Source organism: Pleurodeles waltl, chromosome 12 (assembly GCF_031143425.1).
Source record: "Pleurodeles waltl isolate 20211129_DDA chromosome 12, aPleWal1.hap1.20221129, whole genome shotgun sequence".
NCBI classification, from domain to species: domain Eukaryota; kingdom Metazoa; phylum Chordata; class Amphibia; order Caudata; family Salamandridae; genus Pleurodeles; species Pleurodeles waltl.
In genome coordinates, this window is record NC_090451.1 from 149,441,302 (window position 1) to 149,462,886 (window position 21,585).

General features: G+C 46.7%; 1 protein-coding gene across 2 annotated transcripts in view; it reads right to left on the reverse strand.

Moving 5' to 3' along the window:
- Positions 1–13,149, reverse strand: part of LOC138267270 (polyunsaturated fatty acid lipoxygenase ALOX12-like) — a 115,455-nt gene extending 102,306 nt beyond the window's left edge. The window contains exon 1 of one of the 2 annotated variants that reach the window (XM_069216129.1): positions 12,803–13,149. Coding sequence is in view for 1 of the 2 variants with exons in the window: in XM_069216128.1 (XP_069072229.1) it covers positions 11,892–12,038 (147 nt within the window). In the remaining variant the exon portion in view is untranslated. Of the gene's footprint in view, positions 1–11,891; positions 12,589–12,802 lie in introns of those variants that run through there. The other variant, XM_069216128.1, reaches the window with a different exon arrangement.
- Positions 13,150–21,585: the final 8,436 nt, after the last annotated feature.

The following is a 21,585-nucleotide window of genomic DNA, read 5'->3' on the forward strand; positions in this document are numbered from 1 at the left end:
GGGGGGTGTAGCTTGGCCAGCGAGCCTGGAGGGGCATCAGTCACACCGAAATATCATGTTAATCACTATTAGAGAAGCTGTGCACGAGGGTGGGAAGGGAGCGGAAAGGAATGCGGTCTGTGAGGGACTTACAACGCAGTATTGGGTAAAAATAACCACACACTGAAGACCTTTGAAACAGGGACAAGCGTGCGTCTGTGTGGGTTTGAGTAGCATCTAAACATCCCAGGTGAACTCGAACAGACATGTTACCGTAGCCGACTGAAAGCTCCTGCGCACTACTATTTATTAAATACATTTACTAGGGGGTGTAACACCCCCAAAGCAAACACCCCCCCAAGCTACGCCCCTTGCAATAGTAAATTCCTTAACAATTGTCTACTAGTATTTTCTTGAATTCCTGACAGACATAAATGGAGGTGTTGGCAGAGGTAAAGATTTACGGCAGAACATTCCCTTGTTACTAAAGCCCCTGGGTCTGGCACGCCTGGACGCGATGTGCAGCCCCCACCTGCACGCACTCCCGCCTCTATGCACGCATGTGGCACACAGAGCGCACGCCTGGACAAAAGGCAGCAACGTTTGTACAGGGCCAGACAGGACACTGGGTCAGGAAAGAACAGCACCGCATCAGGAGGCAAAAGGAACCAGAAACAGAACTCACCGAGTGGCCTCTTGCACGTGAGATAGGCAACGCTTCTCGTTTCTTTTTAAGTTTCATAAACCTTTATTAAGTGCTTAGAGTAGGCGATACATAGGTTTTTAAAGAGTGGTACCTCTTCCCTTAGGAAGGGCAGTCCACTTCAACTTTGTGCTTTAACAATACAGTTGGTTTACGTGTGAAAGGAGTAGTAAAGGGGGGTTTGGTTTCTTGGGCTAGTGTGAGTTCAGTGGGAAAGAGGGGTTAGTGTTTACAGTACTTCTTCCTTCTCACTCTCCTTGTTGTCTTTGTCTGTGTAATCTGTCAGCAGGTTGCGTGCCATTCTGCGGCACACTTTCCCGCTCACCACCTCCCCATTGGTCATCAGTTGGGTTCTGGCATACAGGAGGATGTCCTTTCTCCAGCATCCTTGGATAGCCTCCACTGAATGTGTCTTTGGAAACAGGCCATACAGCACAGAGTGTGGTTTGGGAATGGGATGTGGGCTTCCATTTCTTCTCTTAAGGCTGCCAGCAGTCTCTGGGTAAAACGGCAGGCCCAGAACAGATGGTATGAGTTTCCTCTGCGGGGCATCCCTTTGGACATTCTCTGTGTCGGCACAGGCCCCTGCTGTGCATGAATGACCGAACTGGCAGGCCCCCTTTCACAGCCATCCATGCAATGCCTTTGTGTCTGTTGGTCAGGGATGAGGAGGATACATTTTCCCACATCCGTGTTGCTGTAGCGGGTGGCAGGTCGCTCACTGGTTCTGTGGTGTCCCAGGACCTGATTAGTCTGTGGATTGTCCTGGGCTTCCATAGGCTTGGTGTGACACAGTTCAGCCCAAATTCCACCACAAACTTCTCAATCTCTTTGTAATACCAGGAGAGGTCCCAGTTGAACATTGTTGCATTCTCCCACTTATCGCACCACAGTCTTCTCCATACGGGGAGCAGGAAGAAGCGGAAGACCCTGTAGGCGGAGTGGTCCTTGTTCTCGTTCGTCAGGGTTATTCGGATGCAGCCACGCACAAAGAAGGCTCTGAGGATTGTCGGGATGTCAGGGACTGCTTTCCCTCCCTTGCGATGCTCCTTGTGCGCTTTCACCCTGTCACATTCAGGTAGTACAATGTGGCAGTGTCTTTCAGATACATTGGGCCAGTACCAAGAGTGAGTCGTGTATCCTCAGCCCCAATGTATTTCCTGTGTCACTGAGTGTGTGTTCCCACAACTTTTCCTGGGAAGGTCACACAGAGACCCTTCCTGAGGCCTTAATGTATGCATCAATACAGCCAAGGGTTGGAAAGAGATATATGCACTGTTAATTGCAACCCCCTTAAATTTAAATAAATGCTTGGGCTTGTGGGAGGACTGAGGAATGGCTGAACGAGTACAGTCACTGAGGGGCAGGTCCCGGCGCTCTGAGATGTCAAGGCTGCCTGGCATAGGCTGCTATTACTGTTGTCACCTGGTCAGTATTTTATCAGCCTGGTGAGTATTTGTCGGCCTAGTCTGGTTAAAGGAAATACATTTAAATAAATACAACTTGGATGATCAGCAAATGCTTATATTTTTACACATTTTACATAGAACGTAAAACAAATATAGGAAGAAATTGGTTGGAAAGTATTACCACGCTACATAAACTATTAGTAAGTTATTTTTAAACTTCAGAGGGACAGCATATTCATGTTAAAAATAAATACAGAGGCTTTTACACAAATTCACATTTAAGTACTGGCCTCAAGCCGCTTCAGGTTCTCCTACAGGGGAGTAGCCAGTAATAATAATATGAAGGTAGGTTTTAGGGAGACGGATTTGGAACTTTTAAACCCCGCTGTCAGCTAATCTATCTTGCAGTTCGAGCTGTGTGTGTACAACCATTCGCAGGGCTGTAACCATGGTGTCTGCCTCCATCCATGCTTCTAAGCTACCACTTGTTGCACCCTCATTCCGTTAGTAGACATTCTGTATGTCCAGTGCTCTGCAGTGCCTGTGGGTGATACTTCAGCATTAGAGAACACCTTTCAAATAAATATCTTAACAGTCTGGAAAATAAAAGAAGCAATGTCTTTATTAATATTACTGTATTTTATATATAAATGCACATTTATATGCCTATATCTACATACATATATATGCATATATACACTATATATATATATATATATATATATATACACACACACATACATGCGCACACACACACACACACACACACACACACACACATATATATATATATATATATACACACACACGAGAAAACAGACTCCAGGTGGGAAACAAACACAGTAAAAGTTTAATATTAATAAAGTTGTGCTTATAATAATAAATTGTTATTAGGTCTGGCATTAACCACGACTTTGTGATTTCACTAAAATTATACATATTTTTTATTTATAGGAGTGATAAGTCTGCCCTATATATCCAATGGCCCGCTGTTGTGACTTTCACTGGGGCAAGGGGTCAGCCAACTTTAGCCCCTGTCTCCCATCAGTATGAGCAATGGCATTCTACTTGTGCACAAAATACACTTCCACCCAAAAAGTTGTCGCCTTTAGTGCCTGGGACTCCTGTGCCAATGTGTGTTTATGTTTTTCACTTTTTAATGTTTTTATTTATTCCATGAGGGTCCAGCAACAATCCAGCTACTGCTACTGGGGTTTTGCTGCTTCTCGCAGTGCACTGCATGGGCTTTTTTAACAGGCTTTAAACCAATTCAAAGATGGCTGACAGCGTGTATGTGGAAAGTGTGAACATCTGCCCACATGGGTGGCCTTCTTTGAATGGGCTTCCAGCCCATTCAAACTGGCTGCCTGTTTATATCCATCGTTGAAAATAATAATTTCAAGACAACTACATAGGGAGTTTGGAGTTCTCAAAAGAAAATTGTAAGTAATAATGTCCAGTTGCACATACACAGCACATTGGGTCACTAATCCTGGTCAAAATTGGACTAAAAGGTAAAGGTAAATTTATAGGCTCTGCCTGTCAACAGTTGTAGTAAACGGTGCATCAAGAAGACACCTTATCAGTAACATTCGTGGAAATAGGAAAGAATAAAATACAACTTTATAGAGCAGTTATGGTTTACCTAAACATGGGTTTTGGGAAAAATAATGGCAAAGGGTACATTGCAAAGAATAATGGAGTATGATTTGCGCATATTGGATTGGATTAAAATATAACATAAGTCAGATTCTCCCACAAAAGAATGTGTAGGGAAAATATGTTCCAAATGATGTATTCTGAAGTATAATGGGCAAATAGTATTAACTCCCTCTGGGTATACTTCAACATCAGTTCTATAGAGAGCTTGACAGAGATAGAATAAACCCCCAAAACTTTATGCTTTGTACACATCAATCCCAGCTCCCCGCATGGGAACCCGAATCACATACTAGTACCCAATTACTTCTCATCTGACCCCGTGCAGAGCCCTAAGAATGACCAATCATTGCCAGTCTTCCATTAGCCTTCAAAATCAACGTTCATACCAGGAATATTGCCATGAAGACAGGTATATGACTGTGCATTACATTGTTGTGACCTAATGCAGTCACATAACTGGTTTGAACTTACATTTACTTCAGCCAAATGACACTTAACTCGCCCATATTAGGAAACCCATATCCACACAGTGAAAGGAAGACTCACCATCCCTTACTTCCTGTTACGCTCATCTCCTTTGGCAATGAGTGAAGATGCAGGCCTCAGTCTTAAGCCAATACGAGTACGAGTTTGACCAGTGAGAACTAGTTTGACTGTGAACTGTGGGCTTGGACGAGAGATCTAACCTGTAACAGAGACCGCTTTCTTCTCCGGGATTACAACATCTTAGACACTTTTGAATGGGACAGATCCTCTGGTCGCCGCTGGCCTTCACCACCTCATTTATTTCCTTCTTTGTTATCTGGACACCAAGGCCTGCAGTCTAATATGAGAGAGAAGACTCTGACCCAAGAAAGAATCGGGTCTGGATTGTTATTCTCCTTCTTGACTTGTTTTAGGTCTGGGAAACCTGGCGGTCACCTGCGGCTGCGATCTGGGGAAAGAAGTACCCGCTTGCCTGCGAAGGACCTGAAGTGCGTCTCCTAGGAGGAATGATATTAGATCACTGGAACACCTGCTAAAGGATCAGCAGACAGGATGACCTTGTGGGGACATCTCACAAGAGCATCCACGTCAGCTTAGCATTGATGTTAGGGTGAGTCTGCACCTTTCCCCGGGCTTACTTGTGCATTGAAGGGTGCCTGCATCGTCCCATCTTCAGCCCCTAGGGATCGAGAGGCAGACAGACTTCATACCCCCAGCACGGGTCATGGTTTGCTAGCTGGAGGAGGTTGCCCTCAGCCATCTTTTTAGCACATAGAGTTCTGGAAACATTGCTGGTTGAAGCCACAGTGTAGCCTCACCCCAAAGTGGCCAGTGCCTGGATATGACTAGTGCCGCCAGGAACTGTTGCGGGCGCCCCCGGTCCCATGAGTGCCCCACCACCACAAAATCTTGACAGTGACTAGCACATCTCAAGCTCAGGTCCTTAAAGGAAAGGCATGTTTTAGATTCAATAGACACTATCCCCGTGAATTCCCTTGAGAAACGGAGACAAATTGGGTTCCTAGCATGTTCCTGGACCCCACGTCACTATGGACTGTGCTTCTAACTGTACACCCATAACATGACACCGGGTTATCAAAGTTAATGGGTCTGGCATTATCTGCCAGACTTTTAGCTTTCTCAATGCTGTTTTTTTTTGTCATGGGTTTTTCATTTTATTTTAACATTTTTGAGGATGCTGCATGGCCCTCACCATATATATATTTATTAAAAAATTGGCTGGCAGCAAAATAATATTTTGGTATCAAAAGAAATCAGAGACGTCCCTGGCACTGAAGGGAACTACCTTGTGTGCAAATATCCTCCTTATGCAAGAGGAGAATGCCATCACTCACAAAAAGGATGGCAAATGGCTGAATAGGGCCAACCCATTAAGTCCTATTGTGGGCTGAAGAAAAATGTGAATAACAACTGACCAATGGATGAAGAGGGTTGGCCGAAAGACACCTTTAAGTATATTATATATATAATTGTAGTAAAATCATAAGGTGTGATGCCTAACATAGATTTTGTCCTGGAAGGGAAGTCTTATGCTACAAAGTACTGGGCTCAGACATATTTTAAAAAAATGTTCTTACTTTTTATGCCTGCCATGCAGTGAAGCAGATGTGCAAAGAGCATTTTGGGGGATGTGGGGGACTTTTCTCCTATTCTGAACCTACCTCAAGGAGACATATTTTTGGAGCAAAGCCCTGTTTACAAATGTTAGTAGGTAGAGCCTTGCATAAACAAAACATGGGTGGTAGCATGGGAACACAGATGTACCATTCATGGATTTCTCCCTTGACGTAAAGTAAGGAAAAGTGCTATGTGTGTTATTGTTAGCAAACTTTCCAATGCAAAAATAGTTTCAGATAGAAAATAAATAGTTTATCAAGACTTTACATCTGTTTGTCCCACCTTTTTTTTACATGCAGCTATGAAAGGCCATGATAAATCTGCCCCAAGTGTTAAGAAAAGAGCTGTGATAACCTTAAACTGAGAGCAGATCATTTAAATGGGAGAGCTAGTATGCACTAGAGGTGTGCAATGAATTCTGTTCTGCAGGCAGAGTTCGCAGAGTTTTCTCCACTCTGCGCTCCACGCGGAGTGCAGAGTTCCAAACAACTCCACGGACTGACGAGGAGCAGAGTTCTTTCTCTTGCTCGCCAACGTTAAGTTGGTGACTGAGAGAAATCGCTTAGTTGGCGAACGAGATATCTGAACAAGAGCAGTTGCAGTAGACCGCGACTGCTCGCAATGAGAAAGCTGCTGCTCGCATCAAGGAACTTGCTGCTCAATGGTAGAAAGAAGTTATCGCCCTCTGGCCCTCCGGGTGATGCCGTTTGTGCTGATTTTACAGCATAGGAGAAACTCCTGGAGCTGAAAATCAGCGCTAACAGTGCGACTTACCCAAACTCTGCTGCTCACGGAACTCTCAATAGGGTGGCAGAGTTTTGCCAGCACTTCATGGAGTACTGCGTAACAGAGCTCAGTGAACTTCGCAGAGGCCTAGTATGTGCGACACACTGATGAAGAAGAAATGAAAGGCTTGCAGTTTGCATGCAGTTGTTGTTGTGTCGGTTTATATATCATTGTGTTATATTAGAAGAATTGTAGCTTTTGATATAAAGTTGCAAGTAACAATAGGACCTCTGTGACATAAGCAGTAACCTACTGAGCTATTTGCATACCATGAAAATATGTGATTTGCATGTTGCGCCATGTGCTCTGCACAGTGCTTTAAATGGAAAAAAATAAGTGCAGATACCCACTAAATTTAACAAAGGGGCGGGGCTAATGGTATGGTTAGGCGCCAAGCATTTCATTTGAGTTTTTCTTAGTGTGCAAATATGTACACTAACACAGCAACAATTCTGCGGTCTGTATAGTATTCTCTTTGACAATGCATGGACAAAAGGGTAACTTTAAAAACAACTTGCAAATTTCACGTGTTCAGTTTGCACATGACACAAAAAAGATATTTGAATATTCACATTATACACAATCATTGATTTTGTGGGCAAGTTGTGAAAGAAACCTGCTTAATGTTAAAGTATGATCCCTTTCTAGTTAAGAGATTGGCAGATCTTACAAGCCACCAACAAATTGCCTCAGTGCAAGTTATTAAAAGGAGTGATAGTTCAGAGGCAGGAAAGAGGTATTACCGGTGGGGTGGTATGTTGGCGAATGTTGTTGATGAGTTTATCTTCAATTACATTCTGAATGAGATCAAGTAACTCTGCCTAAGTGGGCTGGCAAAGCTGTGAGACCCAGAAGTTCTGAACTCTTTATGATGCCCAATAGCTTTTATTTTCCTTAGTTACAGATTTGTCTCTGGCCTCAAGCTACAGGCCTACTCACTGGCACATGTATGCACACAAGAACAGAGAGACGACAGACACACCCCTATTGGTAAACGTGTATATGCTGATGGGGCAGGGCAATGGTTCATTTAAAGGAGCATTGTACCAGACCACCTGCTCTGAAGCTTGAAGCTGTGGGACAGCTTTTCATGAGAATAAAACTATCTGTAAAATGTTTTTCATTTGAACCAGATGTGATACTTCCATAGCCTTGTATACTTGTTCATAGAGACGCATTTAAATGGGAGCTGCAGAGATGTATCTATATGAGCAAAGATTCATTGCACCCCTGCAGACTTCTTACAGGACTCCAATTCAAACACAGAACTAAAATGTTATGTTAGAGAAACCAGAAGACTAAGCAAAAAAAGATCCTTTCCTAGACACTCCCGTTGTGACGCTTTGGTACATGGTTCCCACACGAATGTTCCTTTGCTTCCCCCTGTCCGGTCTCCCCTCCACTGCCGTCTCCCCTCCTTCTACCCATGAAACACCTCTTTTCTGCGCCCACGTTACCTCACCGTTTGCCTTTTGTCCCACACGTCTAAACCTTTCCAGTGTCAATCCCTCCTTCCTGACCCTCACATCTTGCACCTGTTTTTTGCCCTCCATACATTAGTCCCCGTTTCTCCTCTTCTCTCTCCCCTGTCCTGTCTCTTCCTCTCCTATGTGTCTCTCTTCCTTCACTCAGTTGTATTTCTTCATTCTCTTCTTGTCTTTCTAGAGGTTCTTTCATCTCTTTTCCCGGCTCTACCTCTCACTACCTCCTGTTTCTGCACAGAATTCTGTAGCTATTTGTTTCTGCTTTTTCATGAAGACATTGAACACATCTTGTTTCTGTTCCATGTACAATACTGTTTGAATCGTCTTCTCTCTTTTGTGCAGGATATCAGGCCACACATTTCCCAATCAGTTGTGCAATTCACCAGTGAACTCGCTGGCCGCACAGAGTGAACTGATCGGCTGGCTGCAGCATGTGTGCGCAGCAGAGCTAGCGCTCTGTTTGCTATGCGGGTGACCTACTGTTTAATCAGGGGCCGGGAGGAGCTCGACCAGACCCCTGTGAGTACCGGTACTCTGAGCTCCGGTACTCTTACTATAGGAGAGCACATTGAAAAGTGCGGGTACTCAGTACCGTTCCATTTAAAGCACTGGCTCTACAGCAAGAACATGAACCTTCTATACCAGTGATTCCCAACCTTTCGACTTTTGTGGACCCCCTCACTTTATCAGTACTCGAACCCTGGAACTCCCACTCAATCATGATTGGAATCTGGGGACCCCCCACTGAGTCATTACTGAAAGCTGAGGACCTAATCTGTTAATATGATTTAATTTTCTAAGCAGTCGCGGACCCCCCGCGGAGGCTTTGCGGACCCCCAGGGGTTCCCGGACCCAGGCTGGGAACCACTGGTCTATACTTTATTTACGATGGTCAGTAATGGGACTAGACAAGTCACAGATCTCTCCATTAAGTGCATTAACGACCAGAGTTACCTTACTCTTATTCCCTGAAAAAATGGGCGCACTAAAATCTCTGCAAGGTGCTGTAGCCTCGCTTCAGCCTGTGACACACATGGCGGGGCCCTAAAGCTCGTACTAGGAACAGGGGTGAGTAATGAGACCCAGGCTAGGTGATTTATTCGGAGAGGTTTGGACTGACAAAGAGACGCATTTTTCTCAGAAAAATGGGGCAACTGTGGCTACCAGAGCTCCAGGCGTGACCTTAGGATGGTGGTTGCCTGGTGACCACATTAGGGATGCAGGATGCAGGATGCTGGATGCAGAACTGTTACACCCCCGAGTTTCTGAAGCAAAGTGAAGGGAGTATCAGCAAACTGCCAGCTCAGGATGTAAAGCCACTCTTACATCTGCCCCACATGTGTCCATGTTGGTTCGCAGGGACTGTGTTAACTTACCCTGCAATATGTAATTTATATTACAAATGTTTTAAATGTACCTATTTAGCTTAAGCAGCATTAGACAATCTTAAACAATTTTGGGTAGGTTCTCTTGGTGTGACAACTCCTCATTGCACACAAAGTGCTTCCCTGCTCTCCGCGACTCCCTTCTCACGGCACCTGATTTCCAGACATGTTTGCAGTGCCCCGCAACCTGATGTCAAATCCAGAAAGAGATTTCTCCCTCATTAGAAATATTAGATGTCTCAGGTGTCCGCCTACCCTACTTCTAATTCAGACCCCAAGCCTTCTGTGCTGTCCACGAACTTTCTTATCGCCTACACCTCGGGCCCAGGAGGACCTCTGGAAGCCCTTCCGGGGCAGCACGGGCTGCACCTGTTCACGGCGCTCAAACTAGATCACAGCAACATCTGTGGCAAGGATGTGCTCAGGACACTTTAGCTGCTGCTGGCACTCTATTATGAATATATTTTTAACACGCCCTTTCCATCATCCGTGAGGTTTAACCTTAGCCCGTCAGCAGCCAGAAGCTCACATCTGCACCTGAAAGGCCCTTGCTGCCCTCTCACCCACTGTAACCCTTGTGGTTGCATTCAGGCATAAACTGTTAGTAATGTGGTGCAACGTTGCCCGGACACACCCAATCGTTGCTTAAAATGACTAAATATTACTGCAACAGATCGTGCTGCATTATACAGCATTATTCGCCTTTCCTAGCTGCACAAATTTGTCACATAATTCGGACCTCAACTGCTGCAGAATTCTCATGGTCCTGCATATATCTGCCAGGCCTGGCTTTTCAGCCAACAGAATGCTGAATTGTGGGGCCTGTAGTTTTAGTCTGAACTCTGCCATAATGGGCTTACAAACCCAGCAAGCAGAGTGCTGTTGGCAGCAGTGCCATAACTTGCCTAAGATGTTAAGCATGACATATACCATTGCCAGTTAAGTTTATTATTTTAAATGATCCAGTTAATTGTTAAAAACTGATTGTTTCCACATTTAACCACAAGTAAATTCTACTCTCATATTTGAGTTCGCTCTTCATTTAGATCATGCAATAAAACAAGCATTGAAAATGCAAATCATATTGTCTTTTGTGTAGTGGAAAGATTAATACCGAGCCCCACATCACAGCAAAGGTACAACATGGGCAGCAACTGCGCAACCTTCCCTAAAACACAGAATAAGTCAACGTTGGGCCACGGGAGGGACATCACCCACTTCACACATACAGAAGAAGTACAATACAGACAGCTAACCCACTAAAGACAGGGTAACGGGAGTTAAAGGACTGTTGTATGCTTTCCATTTGCAGACAAACATGCAAGAAGCACAACAAACCACCGATGGAATTACTATACATTTATGCACTCGCATAGGAGGATGAATCCTCACCTACTGAGTTTGTTATGCATCAGCCATGGGTGGCACTGGGGATCATCCACGAGTACTGCTGTTCACTGGTTGTACAGTTTCCTAGTTAGAGTGAGGTTATGTCCGTCAAGTCAATATCTATGCTCTCCTTTGTTAAACTCAGACCTACAGTTTTTTCTATCACCGTGTTTCGATGCTCAAATATTTCCTATATGAGGAAAAGCGCCTTCCTCAGGGCTAAATGTGTTGTTATCTCACGTCAACCGTTGTGAAACAGTCCCCGATTCATAGGGCATGTTATGCAGGTGTATTTAATATTTTAATATATCATTTGATTTTTCATTAAATAGGGCAACAGCCGAGGAAAGAACCTTCCTCATTGCAGAGGCGCATCCTGGGGAGAAACACTGAAAGCTTCTATGCACCAGAGGATGTGCACAAGTAAAGCCTCAGCACAAGCTCTCCCCATCACACGACGCTTGCAAACCAGGTAGGGGCGCTGCAAGCTTTGCTTCGTCACAGAACATGGACTGCTTGGCAGTATTTAAAAAAAAAAAAAAAAAAAAAAGTGCTACCAAACAAACAAGCTTCCCTCTTCCACAGAAAATAACAAGAGCAAGCTTCCAGGGGTCCCACTTGAGGTTGAGTCCGCCCTGGTAGTACCATCTTACCAAGGTGAGATGAGGTGGCCGATGATGAAGCATGTCACATTATCTGAGTGAGCCCACCTCATCCGGTTCTTGGCATTGCCAGGATCCAGAGTAGGAAAGTAGGACAGGCAGACAGACTCGTTAGAGAGGCACAAGGAACCTGCTAGCGCGTTTCTCTCAGGCTACCGCGTCAGTGCGCGTGGGGATATACTGCTAGCGGCGACGCAGGCCTTTCTAAACCTCTTTTTCTCTGAAGGTGATAAAGGACCCTCTCCACTCTCAGCTTGATGACCTAGTTTACCACCCCCCCCCCTTTGCCGGCCCCATGTGGTACTTACCGCCCCTCTGCAGAAGTCGAGTCCAGGCCGGTCCAGCAGGGTCCTCTCCGAGCGGCCATGCTCCCCAATCAGAACCAGGTAGATGTAGTTATTGGTTCCAGAATATTCAGAGGTGCCAGTGCTGATTGTGACCCGGTACCAGAACATTCCGAAATCGACAGAGTCCACTCAGCACCTACACCCGAGTCCAGTTCAAGAAATGTAAGCCCAGAACACCGAGTCTGCAAGCCACACCAAGAGTCCAAAACTGGTACCGGGACCCGGAAAAGCACGGACAGGACAGAACCAGCACAGGGGTCCAGAAAGCAAGACTAGGAGTCCAGAACCGTCACCAGAGACAACACCAAGAGTCCAAAACTGGTACCGGGAAGTAGTCCCCACAGTACTTTAAAGAAGCCAGCACCAGACGAATCAACCGGTTCGGCAGTTCTAAAAGGTATGAGCTGCAGCCGAGACCCAGATTAACTACCAGAGATGAGCCCCACCGGTACCAGCAATAACAGAAGTTCACAGGGTGTTTGGGGAAACAGGCGCCGCAGGCCGGCCCCTCTACGACACACCCACCCGAGGCGAGCAGCCCCTCCCAGGACACTTATTTGTCGGGGGCGGACACTCCCACCGCCCCTCCACCACAAGCCACCGGCTCCTTCCTGCGCGCGAGAGTTCACCGCAGCTGACCACCCTCCCCTCAGCCCACAGCTAACCGGATGGTGCCACTCGAGTCCGAGAAATGCGGCTGCACTTCCCCGGCAGGCCCTGAAACCCCATCCTTCCGTTGTGTTTCACGTAATCCAACCTCCCTCCACGTTTCTATTTCCCACTAACAGGGAAAAACAAGAGAGAGAAAAACAGCGCCCGGGGCCCAACCATTGAGATTGAAAGCGGTGGCGTCTTCTTTTCAAACTGTTTACCTGCGCTGAACTTGTGAAAATAACTGTACTGAGGGCGCAGCCTTTTCCGGGAGCCGCGCTGCCGATCACGGGAGAGGTCGGATACCAGGGATGCCTGGTTCACGGACTCCGTCCATGGCTGTTCCGTTCTCTGCTTCCTGTCTGTTTCACTCTCGTAGGTCCCCTTTCTTCACTGCCTTCACCGTTTGTCACATTTTCCCACCTTGCTTTTTCCACTTCACTGTTTTTCCCATCTATCTCCACTTTTCACATTTCTCCCTTGCTTTGTGCCAAAGTTTGCTAATAAAAAATAAACCTCGGTCTCCAAAATGTGAATGACCATGCTTCCGATCTGCAGCCACCAGCACAAATTAGGCGAGGCAAACCACATGCCTCATAACAGGGCCCCCAGCAGAGCCTGCTGGCGAGGGATAGGATGGCCCCTCTGGCATTTTTCTGATTGGTTGTAAGTTCTGGGCTGTTTATGGTCTGGCTGCAACAAGAATTTTCAATTCTATTAAGGACATGGAGGCTTCTGATTATCAAATCAAATCAAATCAAATCATTAACATTTATAAAGCGCGCTACTCACCCGTGCGGGTCTCAAGGCGCTAGGGGGGAAAGGGGGGGTTATCGCTGCTCGAACAGCCAAGTCTTTAGGAGTCTCCGGAAAGCGGAGTGGTCCTGGGTGGTCCTGAGGCTGGTGGGGAGGGAGTTCCAGGTCTTGGCCGCCAGGAAGGAGAAAGATCTCCCACCCGCCGTGGAGCGGCGGGTGCGAGGGACGGCAGCAAGTGCGAGGCCAGCGGAGCGGAGGGGGCGGGTGGGGACGTAGAAGCTGAGGCGTCTGTTGAGGTATTCCGGTCCCTTGTTGTGGAGGGCTTTGTGTGCGTGGGTGAGAAGACGGAAGGTGATCCTTTTGCTGACTGGGAGCCAATGCAGGTGTCTCAGGTGTGCGGAGATGTGGCTGTTGCGGGGTACGTCGAGGATGAGGCGGGCCGAGGCGTTTTGGATGCGTTGCAGGCGGTTTTGGAGTTTGGCTGTGGTCCCGGCGTAGAGGGTGTTGCCGTAGTCCAGGCGACTCGTGACAAGGGCGTGGGTCACGGTTTTTCTGGTGTCGGCGGGGATCCAGCGGAAGATCTTGCGGAGCATGCGGAGAGTGAGGAAGCAGGCGGAGGACACGGCGTTGACTTGCTTGGTCATGGTGAGAAGAGGGTCCAAGATGAAGCCGAGGTTGCGGGCGTGGTCTGCGGGGGTCGGTGCGGTGCCGAGGGCCGTGGGCCACCAGGAGTCGTCCCAGGCGGACGGGGTGTTGCCGAGGATGAGGACTTCCGTTTTTTCAGAGTTCAGCTTTAGGCGGCTGAGCCTCATCCAATCTGCGACGTCCTTCATACCCTCTTGTAGGTTGGTCTTGGCGCTGGCGGGGTCCTTGGTGAGGGAGAGTACAAGTTGGGTGTCGTCGGCGTAGGAGGTGATGATGATGTTGTGCTTGCGTACGATGTCGGCGAGGGGGCTCATGTAGACATTGAAGAGTGTCGGGCTGAGCGATGAGCCTTGAGGTACGCCGCAGATGATCTTGGTGGGTTCTGAGCGAAACGGAGGGAGGTAAACTCTTTGGGAGCGGTTAGCGAGGAAGGAGGCGATCCAGTCCAGGGCCTGGCCTTGGATCCCGGTGGAGCGTAGGCGGGTGATTAGGGTGCGGTGACAGACGGTGTCAAAGGCAGCCGAGAGGTCGAGGAGAATGAGGGCGACTGTTTCACCGTTGTCCATCAGGGTTCTGATGTCGTCTGTGACTGAGATGAGGGCGGTTTCCGTGCTGTGGTTGGTTCGGAATCCGGTTTGTGAAGGGTCGAGCAGGTTGTTGTCTTCCAGGAAGGTGGTCAGCTGTTTGTTGACGGTCTTTTCTATTACCTTGGCTGGGAAAGGTAGAAGAGAGATGGGGCGGAAGTTTTTCAGGTCGCTTGGGTCAGCCGTAGGTTTCTTTAGTAGGGCGTTGACTTCAGCGTGCTTCCAGCATTCGGGGAAGGTAGCAGAAGAAAAAGAAGAGTTGATGACGGTCTGGAGGTGCGGGGCGATGATGTCGTCGGCTTTGTTAAAGATGAAGTGCGGGCAGGGGTCCGAAGGGGCGCCGGAGTGGATAGAGTTCATGATGGAATTATGCTATCTCTTTCTTTACTGTCAACACACAGCAGCCAATAAAAGGTCAAACTACATTTCCCATGAGACCACAGCCTGATATGACCCCCATTCAGGGCCTACCATCCCATATATATATATATCATAATCCTCAAAGTCCATCATCTTTCTTTGCTCATCTAGAGAACTTAAAATATCCAACAAAATCAAACTCCAACCATGGCCTTTTCTGGTCGACCGAACAGCACAACCAGTGCAACATACGTCCAAGAAAAACATCAGGAACAACTCCTTCTAAGTCGCTCAGGTAGTTTTCTCATCTGTAAAATAAAATAACGCCAAATATCTCCAGTTGAAGAAAAAAACATCATAATACTTCATAACACAGCAGGAGGGACACTTTATACCCTAATACATCATGTCATACATTAACTCTTAAGTTATACATATCACAGGTGGGATAATCCTCGCCTCCGTGTCCTTAATAGAATTGAAAATTCTTGTCTCGTAAGCTAGAACATTTTTGATTCTATGGCAGGACCGGAGGCTTCTGATTATGCTAGTTTAAAGCTGATCCACAACCCCAGAAGCTGCATCCACAATAGGTTTATGATAGAATAATTTAAAGGTGGAATCTGAAGACCAGTCTGCTGCCAGCATAATATCTTCTAATCTGGACCCTGAGTTAAATGCTTTTGAGGCCATAGCTCCTCTAACAGAATGAGCCCCAAAGACTGAAATGTCAATTCCTGCTTCTTGAAGTAACCACCCAACCCACCTGGCCAAAGTTGCCGAAGACACCGGCCCAAAGGGTTTCTGCAAGGAAATCAATAACTGCCCAGCATGATTCCTACGAAATTCACGAGTGACATCCTCATACACCTTTAGACATTTGACCACACCTAACTTAGAGTTGTCTTTAAAACGTGGATAAGAAATACATGTACAATTCGATTTTGTATGTTTAGACATTCGGAAAGAAACTCCCGTAGGAGTAAACACTCTACCTGCAATGTCCAGTGCTTTAACATCTGACACTCTCCTGCATGAAATCATACAAAGTAACATAGCAAGTTTTGCTGACTATTGTTTCCGGGATAAACCCTCGTTAGCTGGCCATGCTACCAAAAATTTTAATATTATATTAACATCCCACAAAACTGAATATTTAGGTTGGGAGGGACGCACCAAGCGAATACCGTGTAGAAGTTTACATATCAGTGGATGTTCACTAACCGGTTTACCATCAATTCAAGGATGCTTAGCTGAAATAGCCAACCTAAAATTATTAACCATTCTATAGGCTAAACCTTGAGTAGCCAAATGTGACAAAAAATCAGCAATCATTTGCACAGAGGCCCCCAAGGGATCCACGCTCCTCTGACTGCACCAATCCAACCATCGTTTCCATGCAGAAGCATATCTTTTATGTGTGCTATTGGCCAAGGATTGGGCGAGAAATAATTTAGTGCTCTCCGAAATCTGTGAGACTTTTTCCGATCTCCGAGATCCTCTATGCCATGAGTGATAACTGCCCTTACAGAATGAGAAGATGTGGAAGGCCCATCGGATCCAATAAGGGAGCCTCTGACCTCTGAATTCGTACTGTGGCTGCGCAACAAAGGGCCAAAACCACTGGGAACCAGGACTGCGCTTTCCAACTAGGAGTCACCAAGACCATCTCCGCCTTCTGACGAAGGACCTGGGAAAGAACTCAGTGAATCATAGAAAAGGGGGGGGAATGCATATGCAAATTCCTCCGTCCAAGACTGAAGGAAGGCATCCGAGCTGAGAGCTTGCGGATCTGGTCTCCAGCTGTAAATTCGCAGAATCTATGCATTCAGACTGGACGGCACAAACAGGTCTATAGATCAAGGACCCCACAGAAGATTGACAAAATGAAAAACTCTGGGATGTAACCACCATTTGCTGACATCCCGAAAATGTCGGGAATTCCAATCTGCTATCAAGTTCACCTTGCCCAGAATATACTCCGCTGTGACAGAGATCTGGTGAGCTAGACAGAAGTGCAAAAAATCCTTTGCAATTTCCGCTAGCATCCTGGTTCGTGTCCCCCACCAGCTTGTTTATGTACCCGACAGCCGAAATGTTGTCCATTTTCAAGAGGATACAACATTGTGCCTTTACTGGGGACAGTGTCTTCACTGCAAAAGAGCCTGCTAGAAGTTCTAGACAGTTGATGTGCACTCGAAGTTCCTGTGGGGACCACTGTCCCCAATTTCCATCTGTCCACATCTGGCTCCATAGCCCCATCTGCTGGAATTTGACTCTATGAAAATCTACGGAACTGAGGCAAAGACTGCCCTGCCGTTCCAGGCATCCATATGAGTCAACCACCATTGAAGTTCTGTCCGGGCTTCCTGTGACAGAATTAGCTGTTCCGAATAGGAAAAACCCCTGCGAAGATGCAAGATCTTCAATCTCTGAAGAGCCCGATAATGGAGGGGCCCCGGAAAGATGGCCTGAATAGATGAAACAAGGAGGCTCACCAATTGGGCAAGAACCCTCAAGGAAATCGAAGGAACAGGCAATGTTTTCCTCAATTCCTTTTTGATGGCCAATCTCTTGGTCAAAGGAAGTTTCAACTGAGTTGAAATTGAGTCTATCTTGAACCCCCAAAAAAATATATGTGTTGGAGGGGAACCAACTGGGATTTTTCTGCATTTATGATAAAACCCAGATCCTGGAGCAGCTGAGTTGTCCAGGAAAGATGGAAGATAACCAGACTTTCCTCTTGTGCCATGATAAGAATATCATCGAGATAAACTATGAGACAAACACCTTTTTCCCTGAGCCACTGCACAACTGGACGCATAATCTTGGTGAAACACCAAGGGGCCAAGGACAGGCCGAAGAGAAGAGGTGAGAACTCATAACATCTCGTTTTCCAGAAGAAGTGAAGAAAACATCAATGAGGTGCGAAAATGTGAATGATCAGGTAGGCGTCTTTGAGATCTAGTCGGGCCATCCAGTCTCTTTCCAACAACAGATCGAGAAGGAGGTGGATGCCCTCCATTTTGAAGTATCAATACACAGTCCATGAACTGAAGAGGCGAAGGTTGAGCACTAACCGAGAACCCCCTCCCTTCTATTGGACCAAAAATATTGTGCTGATGAACCCTCGTGGGTGAGGAAGGGAAGGAACAATAGCTCCTTTCTGAAGCAGAGCCTCGACCTCTTGATCTATAAAGGAACTCTCTTGTTGGGAAAAACGGAGAGGAAGGGGAATGGAAGACTGTTTGAGGTTTGAATACAATTCTAGATGATATCCCTGTATTGTTTCTAATACCCAAACATCTTGTGTGATCAGAGACCAATTGTGTACAAACAAACTCACTCTGACCCCCAAAATTACTTCCCCAGCAAGAAGACGTGTTACCTGACTGAGCTGGGTTTTGGTAGTATTGTCCTCCTCTGTGAGGTCCTCTGGGGTTGCAACGCCTGTATTCTCATCCTCTTGAAAGGTAGAAGTTAGAGTTAGATTGGAAGCCAGAGGATCCTCTGCCTCAGTAGTATGGTCTGGAAGTCTGGGGACTGAAACGGCCTGACGGCCGACCTCTGAAGCTCCCAGCCCTACGAAAAATGCCACTATTAAATACCATCTTGATGGAAGTTTGGGCTTTATCCAGGGCCGAGTAGGTGGCCACATACTTGGCCAAATCTTTGACAAATCTATCGCCAAACAGAAGCCCGTTCGCTGAAGGACCTGCATCCGATGGCGCTAACTCTGCCAATTTCAGGTCGATGCGAAGTAGAAGGGATTTTCTATGCTCCATGGAAATGGAACAGTTAGCATTCCCCAAAAGACAAATGGCCCGTTGGGTCGATTCACACAGAATCTCAGTATCTATTATTTCCTGGGTCTCTTTTGCTTGCATTGCTAAGTCTAGAATCTTTGTAAGAGGTCCAGAAATATCTAGCAATTTGTCCTGGCAACCTCTCCAGGCTCTGTCAATACCCTTCTTGGGGTCTTTAGGTTATTTTTTCAGAAACGTTACCATATGAGGATCAAGTTCAGGGGTCTCCGCAACCTTACCAGACAGAGCTGGACGAGGACACTCAGACCAGAGGGTGTTGTGGACATCTTTTTCGAAACCCTTTCTCAGCCTAGTCTGTACATAATCTGCCACTTCCTGACATGGAACCCATTCCAAGGATCTAGGATATACAATAGCGTCAGGATCAAATTGCAAATTTTTACTAGGTGGTGGCATCTAGGAGTCCTCGGCGTGGAGAACCTTACGTTTACGCTTACCCTGGGGTTTATCTTGCACAGGAGACACGTCCGAATAGGAAGAGTCAGAGTCAGAAGAATGCTGACTAGTTTGGACGGAGGGAGTTTGCAACTTCTGAAAGCCCCATATTCGTGATCACTCAGGACCGTGTTAACAGTCTGATTTAAAGGGTCATGAGATGAACAGCCAGGCTCATTTACATTGACCTCTACCGGGGTGTGGTCCCCCGAGCCTACGCCAAACCACCTAACACCAAAATTGAATAGAGATTGTGCAAAAGGACGCAGTGCTTTCACTACAGCTTTATTAACTGAGTCATGAACGTGGAAGTCTAAGGCCACCACAAGGTGCTCCTTGGCCCCGTTGAAGCTACAATGTGCTGCTGCTTTAAGTATTTTTGCCATGCCATGACTGTCACTTTTGTGCACATTTTCTGACTCCTGAGCCAATGTTGACCTATGTGTGCCATTCTGAAGGTGTGTTCTTGCGCACAGGCAGGTGTGGGCTGTGTACAGGGCTGGCTTTAGGGCGGTGCGAGTGGTGCAGCTGCACCGAGTGCTGACCTGGATTGAGGGCGCTTAGGGAGCACTGTGTTTAGCAATAACTTAGAAAGTTGTGATTTGAAAGCACCTGCTGAAGTTTCTTGTGCATCCAGCCTTTAGGAAGCATGTCAAATGTCAAGATACCTCTTGTGATTAATGTTCCTGTTAGGGAGAAAGATGGGAATTTTGGTTAGTGGCAGCTTTGACCCGCCATAAAGCAGCGTAGAGGATATCTGTGGATAGCTGAGTGGATGAATAAAGCCAGCCTTTAGAAGCGCTTTAAAACAATTTAATGTATGTGCAGGGTGCTATGAAGAGATCAGTGGCACATTTGCGGGTTGGTAGTGAGGGAATACAAGGAGGATGGTAATAGGGTGCCGAAAAGTACTGTGGCACAGAGCAGCACCAGTACTAAAGTCAGCCCTGGCAGTGTATACTTCATTCCTAGGTCCTTCTCTCAAGCACAATGGGCTCTTTGTGGGACGGAAACTGAAAGTGACCTTTGGAACTTTTTTCTGTCTCTTATTTGTTTACAGCATGGAGGGGGATACACTGTGTGTGTAACAGTGGATGGTGTGCATGCAAATGAGATGAAAAGGAGCGTAAGGTATCCTGGCATGCCTCTTCATGCTTTTTGCCTTTGCGTTATCACGTGAAATTTCAGCAAAATTCTGCAAATTGCTAACGCATCACTTATCACCAAAAGAGGCGCCACCCAACACAAGTGCCGTGAATAATTGCTGCTTGAACTTTGGCAATGTGCATTGTTCCTGCGGTATACGTTTGCTGTGGGTGCAGCGTAATTTGCCTAACGAGTGAATGTGAAATTCCTAAAGTTACCTCAGCGTGATTAAATATCACCCAGGGCTAATATATCGGCAAGATTGTATGCGACTTATATAGCACAACTCTAGCTCAAAGCTGCGGGGCCCTGGGGGAAAGAGACACCCAAGCATATTTATAGGTGGGAACAGGAGAGCTTGAATGGGGGGCGGGGGCAGCAGAAACGAGTAAGAAGGATGCGTCGGAGGGAAAAGCGAAGAGGGGGGTCTAATCTGAGCCAAACTGATAATATTTTCTACCTTTACAGTTACCCATCCATCCTTCTCTTCCAGGCCGAAAATCCTGTTAAATGCCCTGCTCTGTCCACTGCAAATACATCCGGCTGCTTGGGGTTCTTGTATTGGATAATACATTTGTATAGTGCTTTCCTACCTTTTGTGAGGCCTCAGCGTGCTTTCTGGGTGATCGGGTAAGCAGCTAGTCTGTTTCTTGTGCATTGTTGCTAGAGTGTGTGTTTTGTATTGGAAAGATTGTATTGTGCACGGGGCTCTGCGGTGTGCACTATATATGTGGCAACAAACTGGTGGCTGTGCATGTGCATAGATTGAAGCAGAAAGGTATGGGAGAGATAGCAGTGGCATAGCAGGGATGCCGTGGGCCCTGGTGTAAACAAGGACAATTGCCCCTTCAATTGCTTTTGGTGCTGTAAATATAGCACTGTCAGGGTTCAATGGACCCCTGAGGTCTCTGGACGTCGGTGCTACTGCATCTGCTGCACTAATGGTAGCTCCCCCCTGCAGAGACAAAGAAATGACCAGCAGGAGCTGGCCACCGACATACGGTGTTTTCATGTTAGTCCAGGTGTGTGCTTAAATAGGCACCTCCAGACTGCTGCACAGGGAGGCCAGCTGGTCCTACATCCACAAGTCATACTCTTTAGGAAAAGCACTTCACTGTCAGCAAACACTCCTGAATCCATGACATCGTCAAGTGTCTGCCCACATTGACCCGCGTACTGCCGATATCTCTGGTCCAAAAGTAAAAAATATTCCGGGGTTTCTCCCCAAGCAGTTCTGCTCACCAAACGTCA